The sequence below is a fragment of the Pyxicephalus adspersus genome, chromosome 10 (genome assembly GCF_032062135.1).
Source record: "Pyxicephalus adspersus chromosome 10, UCB_Pads_2.0, whole genome shotgun sequence".
In the NCBI taxonomy this organism is placed as follows: Eukaryota; Metazoa; Chordata; class Amphibia; order Anura; family Pyxicephalidae; genus Pyxicephalus; species Pyxicephalus adspersus.
The window spans coordinates 59,477,124-59,500,693 of NC_092867.1; the positions used below are offsets into that span (position 1 = coordinate 59,477,124).

At 41.4% G+C, this 23,570-nt stretch overlaps 3 protein-coding genes across 5 annotated transcripts; all 3 read left to right on the top strand.

The window, feature by feature from the left end:
* Positions 1-561: 561 nt before the first annotated feature.
* LOC140339112 (uncharacterized) lies at positions 562-3,415 on the top strand (the record flags this gene model as incomplete). Its single annotated transcript, XM_072423680.1, is given in 5 exon segments — positions 562-690; positions 766-889; positions 1,235-1,326; positions 1,430-1,562; positions 2,168-3,415. Coding segments are annotated over 4 exon segments (1,260 nt in total). The 3' UTR covers positions 3,118-3,415.
* A 2,578-nt stretch (positions 3,416-5,993) lies between these two features.
* On the top strand, positions 5,994-10,260 carry LOC140338908 (uncharacterized). The gene is made up of 3 exons (XM_072423225.1): positions 5,994-6,098; positions 6,214-6,373; positions 8,431-10,260. The coding sequence occupies exons 1-3, from the start codon at positions 5,994-5,996 to the stop codon at positions 9,606-9,608; spliced, it is 1,443 nt and encodes a 480-aa protein (XP_072279326.1). The 3' UTR covers positions 9,609-10,260.
* Positions 10,261-12,472: 2,212 nt separating this feature from the next.
* Positions 12,473-21,993, top strand: LOC140338982 (uncharacterized). Of its 3 annotated transcripts, none has more exons than XM_072423414.1 (10): positions 12,473-12,948; positions 13,663-14,020; positions 18,154-18,332; positions 18,465-18,632; positions 18,708-18,816; positions 18,927-19,024; positions 19,111-19,264; positions 19,376-19,464; positions 19,831-19,969; positions 20,635-21,993. In XM_072423414.1, exons 1-10 carry the CDS (start codon positions 12,898-12,900, stop codon positions 21,186-21,188), a joined length of 1,899 nt encoding a protein of 632 aa, XP_072279515.1. In that variant the 5' UTR covers positions 12,473-12,897; the 3' UTR covers positions 21,189-21,993. The 3 variants fall into 3 exon arrangements, with proteins under 3 accessions (XP_072279515.1, XP_072279517.1, XP_072279516.1); XM_072423416.1 differs by having other exon boundaries at positions 12,475-12,750; XM_072423415.1 differs by having other exon boundaries at positions 12,477-12,948; positions 13,663-13,969.
* The last annotated feature ends 1,577 nt before the right edge of the window (positions 21,994-23,570 follow it).

Sequence of the window (23,570 nt, forward strand, 5' to 3'; positions counted from 1 at the left end):
CTCTCCATTGGCTTCCACCTGAGAATCAAATTCATCTCCTGTGCTTTGCCTTCAAATCCCTACACAGTTATTGTCCCACTTACATTTCTGACCTGGTAAGAAAGTACTCCCCCAGCTGCTCTCTCCTCCCCTCCAATGACCTACTACTCACTCCTTCACTCATAACCTTTTCTAGAGCAGCCCCAACTCTCTGGAATGGTCTTCCTCATCCTATTCAGCTTGCTCAAGCACTCAAAACCCATTTTTTCAAACTTGCATACTCAACTTCTTCTGTCTTTCAAAACCATCACTACTTCCCACCACTACATATCTCCCCTCCTTTTGTGTGCTGCTTTCCCCACCTCCTAGATTGTAAGCTCTTCGGAGCAGAGTCCTCTCCTCCTGTATCACTGTCTGTATTCGTCTGTCATTTACAACCCCTATTTAATGTACAGCACTGCGTAATATGTTGGCGCTATATAAATCCTGTTTATTATTATCAATAATAATATTTATAATTAACATGCGGAGGAATTCTGGAAATATTTGCAGAGTTAATTATTGGCATTACATTGTACACAGAGTTATGAAGTAGTGAAGAAGAAAAGTAGTAAGACATTGTCGGCCTCACCATTTCTGACACCTGACAGAAACAATAGGCAGAGAATTCTACAAATAACCCAAAAAATAAGTGATCTGCTGACGGGAGAGGTGAGTGGTGCCGGGACTTTTGGGACATTATTATGAGATGTGTCTGGATGGTGACTGTATCATTGTGTGTGTCAGGTTCCTATAAGGTGTCAGGATGTCAGTGTCTATTTCTCCATGGAGGAGTGGGAGTATTTAGAAGGACACAAGGACCTCTACAAGGATGTCATGATGGAGGACCACCAGACCCTCACATCACCGGGTAAGAGGAGACTTTATTGTAAAAGGAGAGAGCAGTACAGAGGGTCTACCTAGATCCCCCATCATCTGATAAACACATAGAGACAATTTGCCAGATTTAATAAAGCACTCCAAGACTGGGGAACATAGACTATAATAGGAGAACCTGGGTGATCCAATAAACCAGGAATTGATCTAATTTAGAATTGAAAACATTTGCCAACTAATAGCAAATGAGTTTGAATAAATCCATTCCTAGTTTGCTGGATCACACAGGTTCTTCTATGTTATTCTATCTTCTCCAGACTTGGAGAGTTTCAATAAATCAGGCCCCAATGTATTCAGTCAGTGTGTGTGTTTCCTACAGATGGAAACAGTAATGCGAACCCATCAGAGAGATGTCCCCGTCCTCTGTATTCCTGGGATTCCACACAGGAAGACCACGCCACCCCTTATCAGGTAAATGGGTAATACAGTCTGCATGGAGTTACATTATTCTTTGTAGCCTCAGTTTATTGGTGCTCACAAAAAAGATGATATTTTCTAATATCTGTTGGTTTAGCATGAAGAACAGTTGTATATAAAATTGGAGGTTAAAGAAGAAGAAGAAGAGAAGACATCTGTGATGGGTTATCACCAGATTGGGATGATGGCAACAGTCAAACCTGAGGAACCTTCTCCAGATATCAGTACAAGTGAGTAATGAACACTAAACACAGAAACTGTGCAGACATGTTGAATGATTACTGACCATATGCAGGCCTTCACATTATCAGGTAAGATTATTTATACAAGAACGTCACAACACCAACAGTTTTAAGAGATTACAAGTTTGAACATCTACAGTAATGTTAGAATATATTATTATTGGTATACATGTAAAGTCAGGAAGTCAACTTTAAAAAGATGATCTGAATGATTGTAAGTTGAAATGATCATCTTTTCTTCTTTTAACTTTAGGGTTGTTAACAAATGAGGAGGAGATACTGTACACCATATGAAAGGTCCATCTCTTTTCCTCAATATAAAAATGAGGAGGAGATACTGTTCACCATATGAAAGGTCCATCTCTTTTCCTCAATATAACGTCACGTCCACAACAAATGAGATACTGTACAGCATATGAAAGGTCCATCCTCATTCCTATGAGAACATTTTTGGTCATTTTGTACAGTTATTTTTACTGATTTCACTATATTAGGCTTTGATACTTTGTTCTTAATCTGATTGATTTATCTTTTCATATGTGACTGGTGAGTTAAAATTATTTAAGGTTTCTAATAATAATATTTTCCAACAGATGGGCAATTGGATAATATTTTACAAGATTCCTCAGAAGTAAATCCTGTTACACAAAACACACATCAAAGAACATATTGTTTAGAGACATCAATGGATCCCTGTAATTCCAAGGAATCCTCTGATAAATTGTGTGCTGTTACGTCAGATATCCCTTTAAGTTTTCATAGTGTGAATGCAGCTACAGATCCATCTAATTCCAAGGAATCTTCTGGTGAATCACATACTGTTACATCAGGTATCTATCTGATATCTCAAACTTCACGTTCATCAACAGATTCATGTAATCCTGAGGAATATTCTGACCAATCACATACTGTTATTCCAGATCTCCATCTAAAATTTCACAGTGTGGAGGGATCAACAGATCCATCTCTTCCCAGGGAGTCTTCTGGACAATTACATACTGCTACATCAGATATTTATCCTAGTTCTAAAGGTTTAAAAAGATCAACAGTCACATCTAATTCCAATGAATCTTCACTAAGCCATGAAGGTGTTTGCATAGGAGAAAGCATATTCTCATGTTTGGGTTGCGGAAAATCTTTTAAGATGAAATCTGAGCTTCATAGCCATCTCAGATCTCACACCAGTGTGACCTTTTCATGTTTACAATGTGAAAAATCTTTCACTGAGAAAAGTGAGCTTCTTTTACATCAGAAAAGTCATAAGGGTGGAACTCATTATTCATGTTCAAAGTGTGGGAAACCGTTCCCTAATAAATCACACCTCCTTAGACACCAGAGAGTCCACACAGATGATCGCCCCTATTTATGTGCAGAGTGTGGGAAATGCTTTAAGGAAAAAGCAAGCCTTCTCAAACACCAGAGAAGTCATTTAGGAGATCGTCCACATTCATGTCCAAAGTGTGGGGAAAGGAGACCTAAACAAAAGGGTTTTGGGAACACTGACTCACATGTTTACAAGAATGAACCACCTACAAGATTGTAGACTGGACAAGTGGATGGTCACTGCTGGAGGGCAGGATGTGGAGAGTTGCCTTTTATTTTACCTTTATCCTCGTATTTATTTCATTTCCTGTGTAAAAAAAAAAAAATTACATTATGGTATGCAGTTTTATATGACTTAGTAACCTCGGGTTGTGTATGGTCTATCTCCATTCTTCAATATAACGTCATGTCTCCAACAATTGAGGAGGAGATACCATACACCGTATGAAATGTCCATCTCCATTCCTCAATGTAACGTCATGTCCCCAACAAATGAGGAGGAGATACTGTACACCATATGAAATATTATTAAAAGATACAAAACTAAAGCAAAAATCAAAAATCAAACAGTGCTGGTCGGTCATATATTGCTCCCTGCTCACTATTCCTATACCACAGAGCAGAAACTACACCATACAATGCATCCTGTCAGTTATAGTGAGCCGTTAATCTTCTTTGTACTACAAAATCTCTGCGGTGGATACTTCCTGAGTAATGCAATTCATGTGACAGATAGCCAAGAGGTTCATGTTCTTACTACTACATCTCAGGTCCCCACTTTTCACCATTCCTGAGAAAATAGCGTTCTCCGAAGGTGTTAGGAGAGCAGCTGCCTCTCACTGTTCTGTCCGGAGATGTTATTTGCAGCAGCCCCTGCTTCCCTTTACCCATGGATGGATTTATGGCATCCCCAGCATCCCTTGGTAGGCTGTGCACAGCTAAAGGAGATTCTAGAGGCTGATCAGCTCCTGACTCAGCACAGCTTTTGGCTGCTGGGACTTTAAAGCCTCTTTGTTCCCAATCACCAGTGGCTGTTATAATGTTTAGCTAGGCTTATCTGTGCTGGAGAGATTCTGAGTATTTTTCTGTTGCTGACTTTTTCCCGTTCCTGACAATCTGCTTGAACTCAGCCTGGACCGACTTTTGCCTGTGACCCCGACTCTGCTTGTGCCTTTTCCTTTCTACCTTGTTTGGTGGACCGATCTCCTGTGTTTGACTTCAACTTGTTTCTGGATTCCATGGTAATTTCTGTACTGTGTATCGTTGGGCTCCCGGTCAGCTGCCGGCCTGTCCCCAGACACCATCACTTGCCCAAGTCCTGGGGGCAACCGAGTGCTGGTAGACACAACCAGTCACCTGAGGCTGCTATAGGTGAAGACTACGGTATTAGATTCGGAAACTGGTGTCTGGAGAATACTAGTACTGACCAGGGCCATATAGTTATATATATAGTTTTCCATATCTTGTGATGGTGCTGTAGTAATGAATGCTCATTGCCATGAGAGTGGTCCCCTGGGGTCCCTAACATGCTCAATTTGGGGGACCAATGTCTTGAAATAGTCCCCTTTAATGTGAAAATGTCCCTGCTATTTAAGACATTTGTTGTTATTTGTTACATTTTTTATGAAATTTAGTTTAGTAACAGCTCTCAGTGTCTCCTGTGTACTATGAAAATAATCACATTTCTATGACACTCAGTGTAGGAAATATACACATGGGAAAATGACAGCTGCATGGACACAGACACAGCTCTCATGCTGCTGCTGCTGATTGGATTATCTCACAGTACAAGGTGGGCAGGGAGCAGGCACAGCTGATTGCCAGATCTATGGTACACGCCCACTTTAAGGGAGCTCAAACTAAGCATGCTCAGGAAGCTCCCTCTTCTGGAAGCACAATCTCATAGTGGAACATAGGAGATGCATGCACCCCATCCCCCGTAAGACAACAAACAGAGAGGGGCTGGATCTGGCTGCTCCCCAGGCCATAGGTTGGGCACCATATGAAAGACCCATCTCCATCCCTCAATAGAATGTCATGTCCCCAACAAATGAGGAGGGGATATTGTACACCATATGAAAGGTCCATCTCCATTCCTCAATATAACCTCATATCCCCAACAAATGAGGAGGAGAAACTGTACACCATATAAAAGGTTCATCTCCATTCCTCAATATAATGTCATGTCCCCAACGAAACCTATTATCCTACTTCCAACATACGTTCACCTCCATCGTGCATGATATTCTTTTCCAGCCATCCTTCATATAATCTCTTGTTGTTTTGACAATCCAAACCATTTCTTTTTCATTGCCAGTTTTACCTTATGTATAGTGTGAAGGTGCATTACTCATGTGAGGGAATATATTAATTGTTTACATTGGAAGTTGGGGGGTAGCTGTTGGAGAATGTAGTGTGGACAGTGGGGGAGAGCTGTTGGAGAATGTAGTTTGGACAGTGGGGGGAGAGATGTTGGAGTCCTTTTCTGGAATACTAAAAGAAAATATTTTTTTAAATGAAGTGTAATTAGATTTAACACATAGCCATGATATGATAAAACATATAACTGGCTAAAAATAATATTATATATGTCACATATAATATATGTCACAGCTTGCAAAGAGATGAACAAAGTAGGCTGCAAATTTAATATTCACCACCAGGTGATGATCTCATGTACGGTGAGCGGACTGCAGAGGAAGTGATATAGAGTTCAAACAGGAAGTGATGTCAGTTAAAAAAAAAAGGAAGTTGGGGGTTAAAGGTGAGTTGGGAGGAAGTTGAGAAAGGAAATTGTAGGAACTGGTAGAGAGGAGGTAAAAAAAAAAATATTACTGTATATTTGCACACAGTGAGACTCGTCCTGTGTAGCATCAACCTCCATATTTATCATGACTGTAGGTTCATATATACTCCCTAAATATAGAGCCAAATATCCAACTCTAGACCCAGAGCGGCTGGTTTATAGACTGGAAGTTTGATTGAAATCTGTTACAATGACCACATGTTTTGATAATAATAGATGTATGTTTTGCAGACATTATTCATCACAGCAGTGCAGATATTTCTTAGATTGTTCTCCTTCTAGAATCCGGTATGGATGGAAAGACCACCCCGGAGAGGATGGATCAAAGTAAAAGTCATATAAATGACCAAATATTTAACTTTTCATTGGAGTTAATCTATCTACAGACTGGAGAGGTGAGGATGATTCTCGGAGCGCTATCTTGTAAACTTTATATCTCTATTAATAAAACTGGTGTGGAGGTGTCTGGAAATAATCTCAGTGCTGAATATTAGCATTTTTTTCTCACAGAGTTATGAAGTAGTGAAGAAGAAACCTGGAAATCAATTTATTCTCAGCAGCAGTTCTCATGTGCCTCCTTTACCTTCTCTGACATTTCAGAGAAACAATAAGTGGAGGATTCTAGAAGTCATCCAGAAGATGATAGAGCTGCTGACGGAAGAGGTGAGCAGTGGCGCTGTCCTAACATGAAAAAGAAACCACTGGAGGGTGTATACCAACAGGGTAAACTCTGCCCATAAAAAAAAAAAATACCCTTACACATTGCTGGAGGCTTCTAGCACCTGGATCCCAATTTGTTCTGGAACGGAAGGATACAGGTGAACAAAATTATAGGTGCAAACGGGGGGCACCTGTGAATAACACTGCCTAAAATTTCATCAATAGGCCATCGCCAGAACATAAAAACCTCTGCCTATAAAAAAACTACCGTGTTAAACATTGATGGAGGCTTCTAGCACCCGAACCCCAATTTCTCTGAAACGGGGGTATATAGGTAAACAAAATTATAGGTGCAAGTGGGGGACACCTGTGGCTAACAGCCCCTAAAATTTAATTGTTAGGACATTGCCAGAACATAAAAAACTCTGCGCATAAAAGAAAAAAACTACCCTGTTAAATATTGGTGGAGGCTTCTAGCACCTGAACCCTGATTTCTCTGGAACGGAGATACAGGTGAACAAAAATAGAGGTGCAAGTGGGGGACACCTGTGGCTAACACTCCCTAAAATTTCATTGTTAGACCATCGTCAGAACATAAAAAACTGCCCATAAAAAAAAAATAAAACCTTGTTACACATTGATGGAGGCTTCTAGCACCTGAACCCCAATTTCTTTGGAACGGGGGATACAGGTGAACAAAATTATAGGTGCAAGTGGGGGACACCTGTGGCTAACACCCCCTAAAATTTAATTGTTAGGCCATTGCCAGAACATAAAAAACTCTGCCCATAAAAAAACTACCCTGTTAAACAATGGTAAAGGCTTCTAGCACTTGAACCCCAATTTCTCTGGAACGGGGGATACAGGTGAACAAAAATAGAGGTGCAAGTGGGGGACACCTGTGGCCTAAAATTTCATTGTTAGACCATCGTCAGAACATAAAAAAATGCCCATAAAAAAAAAAAAACCCTGTTACACATTGATGGAGGCTTCGAGCACCGGAACCCCAATTTCTTTGTAAATTGATGAAATGTTAGGGGGTGTTAGCCACAGGTGTCCCCCACTTGCACCTCTAGTTTTGTTCACCTGTTCCCCCTGGTTCCTGAGAAATTGGGGTTCAGGTGCTAGAAGCCTCCAGCAATGTGTAACAGGGTAGATTTTTTTGATGGGTGGAGTTCTATGTGTTCTAACGATGGCCCGACGATTACATTTTAATTTGTACATCTCCCCATTCCAGAGTAATTGGGGTTCAAAGTGGGGAAGTGGACAGGGTAGTATAGTATGAATTTTCCAGTTTTGTGACAGGTCGGTTAAATTTGGGGTTTGCAGCTCCTTGCTATCTAAGTGGCCCCGGGGGTCCAGAATTTGTATGTTTAATTTCAGGCTTCTAGACACACTTGAACACCCTGATGTTCATTTTTCACTAGATTTTATAATTATGAGCATATACCTTATACCTATATAACATATTTTGTAAGTTATTAAAGGTGGGGAGATGAAATTTGGGGTACTGCTAGCTATACCCTGTGTATCCTGACAATGCTAGGTCGGTAGGACATACTGTTTAAGAGATATGAAGGTTTGTACTGGGAGGGATGTAAGGCTGCTGTCAATGACATGCAGCAGTCAGTAAAAGTTAAACTTTCCTAACGATGACGTCATTGTACACATCCATTGGTATACGCCCCCTGGTAGTTTTTTTTCACAGGTAGTTTTTTGTTAGGACAACCCAGACTTCTGGGAGATTATTATGGGATGTGTCCGGATGGTGACTGTATCATTGTGTGTGTCAGGTTCCATCTCCATTCCTCAATATAACGTCATGTCCCCAACAAATGAGGAGGATATACTGTACACCATATGAAAGGTCCTCTGTAGATCTCAATTTATGTTTTATCTGGTTGGCGACATACTATGGAGTTACAGTTGTCCTCTCCTCAATCCTGTTTTAAGGATCTGTGAAATGGTTTACCATTATTCATTCTTTTTTTGACACTTTTAACACCCTTTGACATTTTATTTCCAACTGTACTGTACTGTATATACATTATGTCAGGAAAACCTAAGGACATTTTGTATCATCTCCAGATTGTACAGCAGAAGAGGATGACATCACACAATCTTCTCCAGGAGTAAATCCTATTCTTCATAATACACATCCTGAACCTCAACAGTTGGAGACATCGGTGAAACCCTCTATTCCTGCGGAATCTTCTGACCAATCACATTCTGTTACTCCAGATCTCCATCTAATATCTCACAGTGAAGAGAGAACAACAGATCCATCTAGTCCCAGGGAATCTTCTTTAAGCCATGAAAAGGATCACACAGTAGAGAAGTCAGTGTCGTGTTTGGAGTTGGAGAAATCTTTTACAAAGAAAAACAAGTTTCCTGTGCACCATAATATTCACACAGGTGATGGTTCTTTCTCATGTTCAGAGAGGGGTAAAAATGTATTTGCAAAAGATGATCTTCAAAAGCGTCCCCACCTATGTTTAGAGTGTGGTAAACGTTTCTCTCGGAAAAAAAAACTTCTTACACATCAGAGAATTCACACAGGGGAATGTCTTTTTCCATGTTTGGAGTGTGGGAAATTTTTCACTCAGAAAGGAGAGCTTCTTAGACACCAGAGAATTCACACCGGTGAGCGCCCCTTTTCATGTTCAGAGTGTAATAAATGTTTCACTCAGAAAGGAGAACTTTTTAGACACCAGAGAGTACACACGGGTGAACGTCCTTATTCATGTTCCGAGTGCGAGAAATGTTTCACACAGAAAGGACATCTTCTAACACACCAGAGAATTCACACAGGTGTGCGTCCATATTCATGTTCTGAGTGTGGAAAACGTTTCTCTGTGAAAGGAAGTCTTCGTAGACACCAGAAAAGTTGCACAAGTGATCATCCTTGTTCAAGTCGAGGGTTAGGAATTTGTTTTTCGGTGAATGGAGCATTTCTGACAGAACAGGGAACTCCCACAGGCAAGTATCCCTATTTATGTTTGGAGTGCGGAAAGTGTTTCACTAAAAAGGGAAGCCTTCTGAGACACCAGAAAACTCACACAGGTGAGCGTCCTTATTCCTGTTCAGAGTGCGAGAAAAGTTTTATTCAAAAAGGAGGTCTTCTTAAACACCAGAGAATTCATACAGGTGAATGTCCTTTCTCATGTTCAGTGTGTAGGAAAAGTTTCTTTAAAAAAGCAGACCTTCTTCAACACCAAACAAGTCACACAGATGGACATCCTTGACAGGCTGAGAGTACAGGAAGTGTTATATACGAGGAAGTATATATCGGAGTCGGCACATCTAATATTGAGGATAGCTGCATGGTGGCTGCTATCTGTAGAACAGTTGGATGATGAGGTATATTTAAGAGGTTGCATCTTCTCAAAAGCAGCTATTTGGTTTTCTGGGCAACCTGGTTGGCACTTTAATCCTTTGGTTTCTTACGTTTGGCAATGAGGTATCCCCACCTCTCTTTGGTTACACCCCTTGGGATGACTGCAACAGGAATGTACAGCCAGGAACTCAAACTTATCTCACCACCTTCCATATATGAAAACCATCTACCGAGATCTTACCGTCTAATCCTACGCCAGGACATGTGACATCAGGAAAAAGTTGAATCCCTATTTCTCAGGACTATGGCACACAAATATCAAGCTGGAACACCATTTCTCTATCGGGTTTGGCAGCAATTGTGACGCATGGGACATAAGTCAATGTTCTATCCGCTGTTCTTCATCCAGTACCACGGATCATTCTTCTAGTGACATGGTGGACAAGGCTACTTTGGCATGGGATTTAAGATGATTCTATCTGCTGTTCCTGGTCTAGCTGTTACAGTCAATTGTGTTTTAGTTGAAATATAAATAAAGTTTTTTATTCTGGACTTTACAAGTAGAGTGGCTCTTTTATCTCCTATTCTACTAGCTAGCTTCCCCAGGGACCATCTAGACCAATTGAAACACAGCCACCTACTAACGTCATTCTAGTGAACCCCTGGAATCGTCCAGAACTCCTTACTACTGACCCGATAGGTGACATTCTGGTATATTTCTGTACTTCAGTATATGTAACTATCCTGATAACGCCAATCTTTGTAAAGCTACAATAAGCCATCATACCCAATCAGAAATTATCATTCACAGATAAGCTTTCTGGTTGAATATTTTTCTGTGCTCAGCCATTTGCTGTATTTGACTTCTTCCTGAATCCTACACGCCCTGACACTACCTTCTTTTCCCATGACACGGCCGCCTACTTTATTATTATCAACTCCCTCGCTGCTTGTGTCCTCCAATTCCCTCTGACGTACCCCATTTTCACTCTTCCATCCCGGCACTGTACCGGCTGATCATGTCATCCTTTCCCTGTGCTCTGGTATTTTCTCTTCCTTCAAACATGCAAGTGTCCTCCCAATACTATATAAAAAATCCTCCCTCTACCTCTTCCTATTTCCCTTTTTTGCTACTATGGCATACTGTCCCATCTCTCCTCCTCCATAAGACTTCAATCTACCTATCTCCATATAACGACTTGACCCTCTTCAAGCCAGCTTTCAAGCACCACGATCAACTGAAACAGCTTAGGTCTCCTCGGAGCCAAATTCATACAAGTCAGCTGATATTCCACGGATATCACCAAGGATATTGTAAAGATATACATAGAGCCACAAACTTTTTTTAAACTTCCACCCCATCTTCCCAAGAGTTGGACACTAAGGGAAGGGTTAGTAGTGGACTGGAGGAGACCACAAAGAAATCGAGTGATGTATGACAGGGCAGGCAAGAGAAGTGAGTATTTGAAACTTTTCCCTTTTTAGTTACACCTACCTTATTTTCTCATGGCCCACCATCATGATCACAATGGTGGGCTCCAAAATTTCATACTCATGATCGGTGATGGTGCAGGTCTAGTTTTCGATAAACCGGAACCGTCTGTAAAAGTCAAAGCTGGAAAATGCAAGTGAAGTGGCTCCTCTTCTGTTTTCTAGGGATCATCTAGATGTTATATGATAAATAGAGTCATCCAATATCGTAATTCTAATAATCCCGTGGAATCACGCATCTCACCACTGACCCAATACTGTACCTCTGTATGTCTGTCTATCCAAAGCCACCAATCATTGTAAAGCAGTAAGCTGTCACACCCAATCAGTGACCATTACCGGATGGACCTTTTGGTTGGTTACTCCAAGCTGCTGTTGATCATTTCTCTTCTCCTTATAATTTAATATCTAATATACCGATATAGTGTGTGTGGGGGAGGGGGTTAGAATGTATTAACATCTGATTGGGTAATAAGGCTTTCTTTAACTCCATTGGGTATACTTTTACTGTTTTCTGTCCTGAATCCAGGGGCTTAAACCCCAAATGACCAGCGATCAAAAAACATCCCAATAAAATATATATAATTTAAAACTTGCTAGTCGGTTCTGCTCATTTTAGCGCTAATAAGCAAAAAAAAGCATTGAGGAGCCAAGTGTGGTTACTTACAATACCCCAAATTCCCTGGGTGTGGGGAAAAGACTTTGTAAAACTGTGTAATAAACATAAAAATAATACTAAAGACGTCCTGTCCTTCAACAATGGGGCAATAGTGCTTGTTACCCCTCCATGATACCTGCCAATGAAGAAAGCTATGTAGCTTAGTTTGGCACAGAAATGGGGGATGGGGCAACAAGGTTTCATAAAAACTCCTTCTGAAGGCCTGGATAAGGGTCTGATTGAAAATTAGGGGGATCTCAACACCAAAATGTGACCAACTTTAAAATAAAATGAAAGGTAAAAAAGGTAGGGAACGGGTTTATTACCCAAAGAGCTAACAATTAGATAGCAATAATATTATTTCACAGCAGCAAAGCGTCATTTTTTTGGGTCTAAACAAGAGTATATATTTTTAATTTTAAAATAATGTTTAACATCCTACAATAATGTCAAGTAAGAAATGTGTTTGTTTCCTGCATCAGGAATATTTTTCAATAAAGTGATATAAGAACCTTGTCTAACCAAGACAAGGTTATTGTGACCAAGGACTCAACATTGAAAATGTCAACACTTAAAAAAGAAGAGCCCAGAAGAAGAGACGAAAATTCATGCCGGGACGACGCGGGCCCCAACAGACCTTTGGGTGGATTGGACTGCCCTCCGGGGTTGAAGGTAAGTGTATTTTTTTTTTTGTTTTAGGCACTTTTGGGTTTAGTTCCTCTTTAGGCAATGTATTTAAAAATGAAAATAGTCTGAAGTTCTTATACTCACCACAAGGTGGTGCTAAGTTCCATAGAGTGTCAAACAGGAACAGGAAGTTATGTAAGCTGCATCCAGGAAGTGACGTAGCCAGGAAGGGTAAGTTGAGAGGAAGTAGAAAATAAAACCAGCAGCAAAGGAGGTAATAGCATAATATTTTGTATTTTCACTCAGTGCACACCTTTATATCCTCTCCCTACATAGTCATTGTGATGTCTTTTATATCCAGCAGACCCTAATAAACATACATTGGTAGGGTTCTAGTTGGAGCTCGGGTATGATTTGAATAATGAGCCAGGGTTTGGCAGAACACAACAGAGGTGTGACATGTCCAGAAACAGTAAGAGCCGTTTAGGTGAGTGCGCTCTTAAAAAGCGCCAGCTGTGCACATTCCATGGTGTTTTCCAGGCTCAGAAATGGTGATTGAAGGGGTGTCCTTCAAATCCTTAAATAATTATTATTACACAGTATTTATATGGCGCCGACATATTACGCAGCGCTGTACAAAGTCCATTGTCATGTCACTAGCTGTCCCTCAAGCTCGCAATCTAATACCCCTACCATAGTCATATGTCTTTATTACAGTCTAAGGTCAATTTTGGGGTAAAGCCATTGAACCTAACGGCATGTTTTTGGGATGTGGGAAGAAACCAAAGTACCTGGAGGAAACCCACACAGACACGGGGAGAACCTGCAAACTCCATGCAGATAGTGTCCTGGCTGAGATTCGGAACTGGAACCTAGGGCCGCAAAGGCCACAGCACTTACCTCTGAGCCACCATGCTGCCCTATATGTACATATAATGTGCTATAATGTTCATGAAGAGCAAAAAAAAAAAAAAGAGAAGGCCCAGATAGTTTATCTGTTTTATGACTTATTATTATGGCTATATGTAATCAAAATATCACTGTAATGAAAATATCTTTAAAATTCATTAAATGCACAGCTTTGGAGATACAATGATAGTCCAGGCTTACTGAGCAATGCTGCCCCCTATCAGTGAAAATTGTTATCAGCTGGTTTACTCCTCATTGAAGTTTTCTCTTCACCAAGGTATCACACAAGAAGCATCTCAAGATGGGTAAAAGCAAAGAGCTTCCTCAAGACCTTCACAAACTCATTGTAGCGAAACACACCGATGGCATTGGTTATAGACGTATTTCTCAGCTTCTGAATGTTCCAGTGAGCACAATTGGGGCCATAATACGAAAGTGGAAAGAACATCATTTCACCCTAAATCGGCCACGATCAGGTGCTCCACGCAAGATTTCTAACAGAGGAGTCAAAAGAATAACTAAAGAAGTTGTCCATGAGCCAAGGATGACTCGCGGCGAGCTTCAGAAAGACCTGGAATTAGCAGGTAGAGCAAGTAAATCACTGAACCTACATGGCTTCTATGCATGCGCACTGTGTAAGTTTGTGGGTGAATCTTTTTTTTATTAATTACTGTATTTTTCGGACCATAAGACGCACTTTTTTTCCTCCTAAAGTGGGGGGAAAATCAGGGTGCGTCTTATGGTCCGAATGCAGAGGTACAGGGGCATATTTTTTTACTTACCTGTGTCCCCGCCGGTCCTCTGTCTGTTTTCCTCCTGTGTTCCAGCGTGCGGCACTTGTGCCCGCCCACGAAGGCGGCGCCGATTGATTTGATGAATGCTGATCGGCGCCGCCTTCGTGGGCGGGCACAAGTGCCGCACGCTGGAACACAGGGGAACACAGAGGAGGAACACAGACACTGGCTGCTGTCAGCCTCTGTCTGTTTTCCTTTCTACTCTGTCCCAAGAGCAAAGTGAGTACATTTTGAGAATTTTTACTTTCTACCTTTATCTATTTCACATCTGCCACATAGCCAGGGATGTTTCCAGTTCCCAGAATGATTTTTTTCCCTCGGTTACACTTTGGGAGTGCCCACTCCATTCTGTTCCCCCATACAATATTCTTGCTTTGCTAGTCACTGAACATGCTTTGTGATGTGTAGGAGGTCGGGATAAAGCAGAATTAGGGCACACAGGAGGAAAACAGACAGAGGCTGACAGCAGCCAGTGTCTGTGTTCCTCCTCTGTGTTCCCCTGTGTCCCAGAGTGCGGCACTTGTGCCCGCCCATGAAGGCGGCGCCGATTGATTTGATGAATGCCGATCGGCGCCGCCTTCATGGGCGGGCACAAGTGCCGCACGCTGGATCTCAGGGGAAATCAAATGAATTTTTTTTTTCTTGTTTTCCCGTGCGGAAAACCTGGTGCGTCCTATAGTCCGGAGCGTCTAATGGTCCGAAAAATACGGTATTTTCAATTAAATATTACAATACAGAACAGTGCAGTCCGGTTACAAAGTAGTTGTTCACATCTATGAAGATCACAGAGCATAAGATTATAAATGAAATGGATCATTTAAAACTCAAGTCTGGCAGAAAGGGGGAGGGGAGAAGAAAACTAGCAGCCAGATAGACCATTGGTCAAGACTTATCATCTGTAGCCCTGAGTTCTTCCAGTCTCATGAACTCACTCATTCTATTGGCCCAGAGGGTGAACAATATGAGTTTAGCTGATAACTTAGCAACCAATAAGTCTCTTTCAGGAGGATGTAGCAGGGAGAAACGGACCAATGGCAGGATTAACAAAGTGTCTGGCCTGGGGCCAAGACCTTCTAGTATATCCTCCAAGGGTGTGGGAAGAAAAACCTGTGTGGAAGGCAGGGGCTCGGTGGGCCAGGAAAGGTGGTAAGATCCAGCCGTTCAGAGGAAGTCCACCAGATTAAAGGCAGCTTTAGTGGGAAGAGAGTGGTGCATTTCTTTTCGAGCTATGGTGGAATTTAATTTCCTGAACAGAGGCTTATGATACATTTCAAAATTTGGAAGACTCATACCCCCTTTTTTTATTTGGGAATACACAGAGAGGTGTAGTTGAGTCTCGGACAGGATCCTCTCCAGATATATTTGATTTTAGGGGTTTTAAATTTTGGCATCCTTGACAATACTATGGTTATACTTTGAAAAATGTTTAATGTATAATACATGTAGGGTTTCCATTTTCAGAATAGACATCCTTCCAAATGAAGAAATTGCTCTTGATTGCGTTCCTAAACCTTGGCCAGAGTCCTAAGTAGAGGGATATAACTAGGAGAATATAAGGGGGAGAGAGCTGATGGTATGGCAGTGCCTAGGTAAGATATAGAGGTAGATCATTTAGAAGTAAAGACAGAGAGTTGAGCAGGGTTTTTGGGACTCACAGTGTATTCATAAGACAGATACACAAGATGTATCAACATACAAATATACAAGAGGCCACCAGACAACCTAGTGGTCAGACAGAAGTAATTAAAGCATTAACATTGCTCAATACAGTACATGAACAAAAGGGGATTCATCACAGGTCAATAGTGGGCACTAGACATATAACAACTAGTCAACTTATAAACTGTTAACCATCCAAAGTATTAAACCATCAAAACATGTTATTTTGATGTACCCGACGCGTTTCGCCACAAATGGCTTCTTCAGGGGTGTCTTTGACAACATGCGTTGGTTGCTTGTATGGATTGCATATAGTTCTGTAGGTTGGTGTCCTAGGTGTTATAGTTGTGTATAAAATCAGAGGAGTATCCTGTCCCTGAGGGGTACTACAGGTCACCTACAGGTAAATCCTTCTCAATAATGTAAGCAGTCTTGTGACATGCAAACTGGAGCCCTTATATTCGCATCAGGGATCTTAAGCAATCAGTAGTAGTTGACAAAAGTACTGGTACAGCGTGGAGAGGGAGGACACCTTGCAGATGGTGCCGAGCAACAGGTAAAAAAGCCGTGCTGTGAGACCGCGATATAGAGGTAGCATTCCAGCAGAAGGTGAAGTTCTGCATTAGGGACGTAACCAGGGGCTTCAGGAGGGTCTTGGAGTAGTGGACCTTGAACTTGCTAAATTAACCAAATCAATGAATTTCAGAAAATGAGGGAAAACTAATGTGAGATTGTTTTACATAGAGCAGTAAATCACCTGCATATGGGCCAATTTGCGGAAGTGGAAAGGTATCAGAATACCATGTATGGTTGGGTTGTTGTGCATGGCATTTGCTAGATGTTCTACCATCAGGCCAAAAAAGAGTGGGGATAACAAGCATTCCTGTTACGTACAGATTGAGATGGAGAAGGGCTCTGGCGGAGTTCCATTTACATAACAGAGGACCCAAGTCTAAATGCTTTAAGGTCTGATTCCAGAACTGCCAATTCAACATGTCCATAGACTTCTCTTCAGCTATGGCCAAAAGGCAGGCAGGGATGGGCTGCTTCGGAGCTAGGAGATAATGTGAATGGTTCTGGTGGTATAGTCCCAGGCCTCTCTACCAGGCACAAATCCCAGCTGATCTCCATGATTTAGAGAAGGAAGCAATGGTGAAATACAGTGCTATAGAGGTTAATGTTTACATTAAAGAGGGATGTAGGGCAGTAATTGCTACTGAGAGATGAGTCCTTGGCTGGTTTGGGAAATACAAAAATGTTCCATACTGTCTACTGAAAAAAATATATAGGTGAGGTGAGGCAGCAAAGGTTTTGTAAAAGTGGGGGGTAAAACCAACTGTACTCGGGTATTTGCCTGCCCTCAAATTTTTGATCCAGAAGAAATTCATCAGCGAAGCGTGGAAACTCGCGGTAAATTGTAGAGTTCCACAGGCTATATCTTTGTTACTGTCTACCAATCTGTCTCCCTGTGCGTTCACATACAGGATTATTGTCTTCAGAAGTCTAGGAGTGTACAACCCTGGCTTAATTCAAGCGTTCTAGTTCAACCTTGAGCCATGTAGTATGAAGATGCCTCTGATTCTAGTCATAGGCCTCCCATTGGGTTAGCTGATGTGTAGGGTCTTGAGCATGAATGGTTTGGAACTCTACAATGTCTCTTTCTCCATAATTAAGTCTCCATAAGTGAACACGAGCTGGGGCACAACTAATTTCCTAAAAGATGGGAGCATGGTCTAAAAACAACTTTTACCCATCACTAAAATAGTAAGGTGCAAGAATCTGCACCAATCACCCAATGTTGGGTATCATCATAGCCGAGAGAGGAGTAGAATGACCCAGTCAAACCGGACTTGAATCCAATTGAAAATCTGTTGAAAGAACTGAAGATTAGAGTTCATAGAAGAGGCCTCCCAAACCGGCAAAATTTAAAAACATTTTGGGTGGAAGAATGGGCCAAAATCACAACTAAGTTATGCATGTGACTATTTTCCTCATACAGGAGTCTTTCATTACCATTACCAGCCATCATTACCAACAAAGGCTTTTCTATTACATAATAAATACATTCCAGTAATTGTGTTCAATACTTATTTTCTGTTCCGTTCCACTTTATTACAGATAACTTCATTTATGGACATATTTGTTTTGATCTATTTGTATGTGTGGATTGCTTGGGTTGTTACTGACATCTGGTGTAAATTTCATGTCAATAGCCCCATTAGAAATATATATTTACTGAGAAAAAGGTTGACGTGTTCAATATTTTTTTGCCCGGCAGAACTCTAAAGTTTTTTACCATTTTTTTATCTGTATAGATCACATGACTACATCAACGATAATGGGCAAAGATCAAAGTCACATGACTACATCAACGATAATCGACCAAGATCTAAGTCACATGACTACATTCATGATAATGGACAAAGATCAAAGTCACATGACTGAGAGGATATTAGACCTTACCTTGGAGATCATCTACCTGTTAGCTGGAGAGGTGAGGAGGATTTTGTGAGGTCATATGACATCACTCTAATAATAAAACACCTCTGATTCTGGTATGGGAAATATTGTGGGAATGTCAGCCTGATTTCAGGAAGCATTATTAGTTCTCATAAAATTTTAACAGGGTTATGCTGTGGTAAAGAAGACATCTGCTGAGTATATGATGTCCAGTAACCATCAAGGAGGAACTAAGAGACCTATTACTGTCCACTCATCTGTCTTTATGACCCCTGAAAACAACACTAAGATTCTTGAAGTCATCCAAAAGATGATTGAACTGCTGACGGGGGAGGTGAGCGGTGCTGGGAATTCTGGGAGATTATTATGGGATGTGTCTGCATGTTGACCGTATCATTGTGTGTGTCAGGTTCCTATAAGGTGTCAAGATGGTTCTATGGAGGAGTGGAAGAATTTAGAAGGACACAAGGACCTCTACAAACACGTCATGATGGATCACCAGACCCTCACATCACCGGGTAAGAGGAGACTTTATTGTAAAGGAGAGAGCAGTACGGAGGATAGATCCCCCATCATCTGATAAACACATAGAGACAATGTATTCAGTCAGTGTGTGTGTTTCCTACAGATGGGTCCAGTAACGGGAACCCACCAGAGAGATGTCCCCGTCCTCTGTATTACCAGCTTTCCACACATAACGATGAACGCACCTCTCACCATGATCAGGTAAAAGGATTACCAGTCACCAACAGTTAAATTGTGAACTGTACGTTAGCTTCATTTTTACTATTTTGTTTTACATTTACATTCAGAATGGAAATTTTAGTAACTTTAATATTAAACTCAAAGACGAGATAAAAAAAGAAGAAGAGACAGAGTATGGTGTGATGAAGGAGTATTTAGAAGGAGAAAATGATCTCTGCAAGGACACCATCATGGGGAATCCGACACCCCTCACATCACCTGGTAAGAGGAAACTTCATTGTACCAGAGGGAGCAGGGAGTCCACCTAGATTCCCCATCATCTGATAAACACATAGAGACAATGTATTCAGTCAGTGTGTGTGTTTCCTACAGATGGATCCAGTAACTGGAATCCACCAGAGAGATGTCCCCGTCCTCTGTATTCCACACAAGAAGATCAGGAGATCCCTCAACATCATCAGGTAGAAGGGTAGAACAAAAAAACGTACTTTGAACTGTATAATAATACACACATCTATATTTTAGCTCACATTTTGAGGATGGTATTTTTTATTTTTCTGTTGGTTTAGCATGAAGAACAGCTCTATATCAAAGCTGAGGTCAGGTTGGTGAAGTTGAGGGCCCCATAAACCCTCTAGGGAGATGTCCCCATCCCCTTTTTTTTACATTCCCCTAGAACTGTAAGAGGCCCCTCAGTATAATAGGCTAGATGAGCAGAACACAAAGGTGTCCCCAAACTGTATGACATTTTACATTTCTGTGTAGGCTCTTCCTGTTTAGTGCTCACCTGTTAAGTATGTTATTTTCTATTCATTATTTTGGTTTAGCATGAAGAACAGATGTTTATGAAAGTTGAGTTTAAAGAGGAAGAAGAAGAAACTTCTGTGATGGATTATCAGAGGTCTACCGAGGAGGTTGGGATGATGGAGACTCTGAAACAGGAGCCTTCTCTTGACATCAGCACAGGTGAGAAATAAACACTAAATACACGTGCAGCCATGTAGAATGATGAATGAGGATAGGTATCGGGAAGAGATACGATACACATCTTCATTCCATAATAAAACGTCATGGCCCCAACAAACGAGTAGGGGATACTTTACACCAGGGGTGCCCAGACTTTTTTGGCTTTCAAGCTACTTTTAAAATGACCAAGTCAAAATGAGCTACCAACAATAAAAACTTGGACTTAATTACTGCTGTGCGCAGTAGAGTTATTTTTGAAAGGCAGGGCTCCGCTATCTACTTGTGCTGCCTTTGCGATCTACCGGTAGATCACAAGCCACCTGTTGGGCACCCCTGCTGTACACCATATGAAAGGTCCATCTCCATTCCTCAATATAACGTCATGTCCCCAACAAATGAGGAGGAGATACTGTACATCATATGAAAGGTCCATCTCCATTCCTTAATATAACGTCATGTCTCCAACAAATGAGGAGATACTGTACACCATATGAAAATTCTTCTGTAGATCTCCATTCATTCCTTATGTGGTTAGTGTCATACTATGGAGTTACAATTGTCCTCAATCCTGTGTCAGAAATCTGTGAAATGGTTGACTGTTATACCAACGTTCATGACTTCTACAATGACACTTTTAACACCCTTTGACATTTTATTTCCAACAGATGAAATGTATGTCAGGAATACCTCAGGACATTTTGCATCATCTCCAGATTGTACAGCAGAAGATAATGACATCACAAAATTTTCTCCAGGAGTAAATCCTTTTCCTTATAATACACATGGCGAACCTCAACATTTAGAGACATCAGTGAACCCCTCTAAATCTGAGGAACCTTCTGACCAATCACATACTGTGACTCCAGATCTTCATCTAAGATCTCATAGTGTGGAGAAATTAACAGGGCCATCTCATCTTAAGGAGACGTCTACAAGAAATGAAGCTCACACGGGCAAGGGTTCATTGTCTTGTCTTAGGTGTGTGAAATCTGTTAAGACTAATTTTGAACTTTGTGTACACCTCAAGGATCACAAAGATGAGCGTCCTTATTCCTGCTCGGTGTGTCAGAAATGTATCGCTCAGAAATGGAAACTTTTCCTAAACCAGAAAATTTACACGGGTGAGAGTCCTTGTTCATGTTCAGAGAGTGGAAAATGTCCTATTGAAAAACCAGACCTTCTTCAACAGCAAAGCATTCACACAGATGGACATCCTTGACAGGCTGAGAGCCCAGGAAATGTTTTATAAAAGGAAATATAAGTAGACATCAGAGGTGGCACATCTACTGATAATGTGGACTGCTTGGTAGCCGTTATCTGTCTGTAGAACAACTCTACAGATGACGTATTTTTAAGAGGCAACATCTTCTCAAGGGTGGCTTCTTGGTTTTCTGGACAACCTGGTTGGCTCATTCATCTTCTGGTTTAGATGTGTCAGAATCTCCAGTGGTGAGGAGTTCCTCCTATATTGGCTATATTCCACCCCACTGAAGTGTCTTATCTCTTTGACATGGAATTGTGAAGTTGCTGTGATGGGAGTGCAGGGTCAGGAACAAAAGCAACATCTCACCACCTTCCAGTTATGGAACTCTCCACCATCTACTGAGACCTCACTGTCTGATGAATGGACTACCTGACAATGGAAAGTGTGACACTGAATCATGGAACATGTTGCATAGGACACCAGTACTCAACATCAGGAAAATGTTGGTTGGCTTTCCATTTCTTGGGGCTGTGGCACAAATCTTGAGCAGTCACACCCGGAACTGTTGAGAGACTAGATTCTGCCTGTAGTGATACAGTGGGCAGTCTGTCCGTCATGTTTTAATTCAAGCTGAACCCAATCAGAACTCACCCTTCACAGGTGAACATTGTGGTCTTTTGGTCATTCTTTTTTCGTTAAAAAACTGGCTTGTCATTGGTCAACTGGATAATGGACCAACGAATAGATCATTGTTAACAGATTTGGCTGAATGTTGATATCTGGCCTTGAATATATAAGTAAATATTTTCATTAAACCTTGTTTTTATTTTGTGTCAGTTATCCTAAATTTTCTAAAATAAAAAATTGCTCAGGAATGCAATATATTATGTGATTAAAATCTGCCAAGTTCATAAAGAGTTGTTCATTGGTGAGACAGATAGTCCAGAAGGTCCAATTCCACACATGTGTCAGATGATATTCAAGGACTACATGGACCCAGTGGGGTAGCTGTATCTATTACACCTCATGCATTGGGGTCTGTAGGTGGGAAAGGGCTCCATGGGGTATGGTGTGGAGTCAATGTAAACATAAAAACCATGTAAAGACAACTCCGATCAAACACTGTATTAATAATGGTTGGAAAAGTTTGATGTGGATGCTGAGCCTGCTAGTCCTAGATCTTCCTTATTCTCCAAATCTGGCCATCCACTCTAAAATGAACCCTGTGTAATTAATATAGTTCTCCAAGGACTTTAGAGCCACCCCCCTTCATCACCGAAGTATCTTCTCACTTCCCAGGGTGACCCTCATTTCATTAGACAGCCCAAACCAGAACATAACATATGGAATATGGATATGGGTTAAAGTCTGATTTTAGTATCTACAAAAAGTATCCACTGGCTGGGTGCATCTAACAAATGCCATTCAGCAACCAAGTTTTTTCATGTCAGTTTCAAAAGTGTATGCTCCATGGGGTTTCAGATCTGATTTATAGTGAGTACTATGATGACCTTCAATGGTTGGTGTTTTTGTCTATATGTCCATAGATAAATATTTGTCATCACTACATCAAGATACCCTGAACTTGTATTTCATCAAGCATTCACTGTATGCCATGTTTGTTGTATATGTGACCAAATGAAGGCTTTTTTTGGAGTATATGTGACGCTGTTACCACTCCGCCCACAGATCATCTGTTCCGCAAGCTGCAGCATCACCTGCACCCCTGAAGCTGTGAGTTTTCCACTGTTTTTAGTATCCCCTGCACAGAAACCGAGGCTGTGCACAGCTAAAGGGGATTTTGGAGTAGAGTTTGCAGTCAATGAGCACATTGTTCAGTCCTGTCCTTCCATTGGCTTCTGGGCCTTTCTAAACCTCTCCAGTTTCAGGCTCAGGTTGCTGGAACCTCAGAGCATATACTTAGCCAACTAGGTCTCTGTTTGACTTCAACTTTGCCTTATCTGCTGCCTGCCCTGTTACTTGACATTGCCTTGTCTTCTGCCTGCTCTGACCTCCAGCTGTTCAACTACCTTGCCTTGTCTGCCGCCTGCCATGACCTTGACCTGTTTAACCATCTCGCCTTCACTCAGTGTGTTCCAGTCTGATATCTATTCCCACTATGAAGTCTTCGGATCCTTGTCACTCCCAGGTGGGGAGAGCCCAAGATCTGCAACCTGGTGACCCCCTTGCAGCAAAGTAGTCTGTTGGCCACTAAGGTCGGTGGCCCATGACTCTTTGCAGGGTGCGCTGGTGAAGACCAGGGGGTCACTTAGGCTCTGCGCCCCAGGTAACCGTATGTTACCTGCCGGGGGGAGGCAACCCATAACAGGTGTGCTGATGATGTCATACATCAATAGACTTTCATCTCACAAGCTCTGCTGAAGGAGCATCACAAGA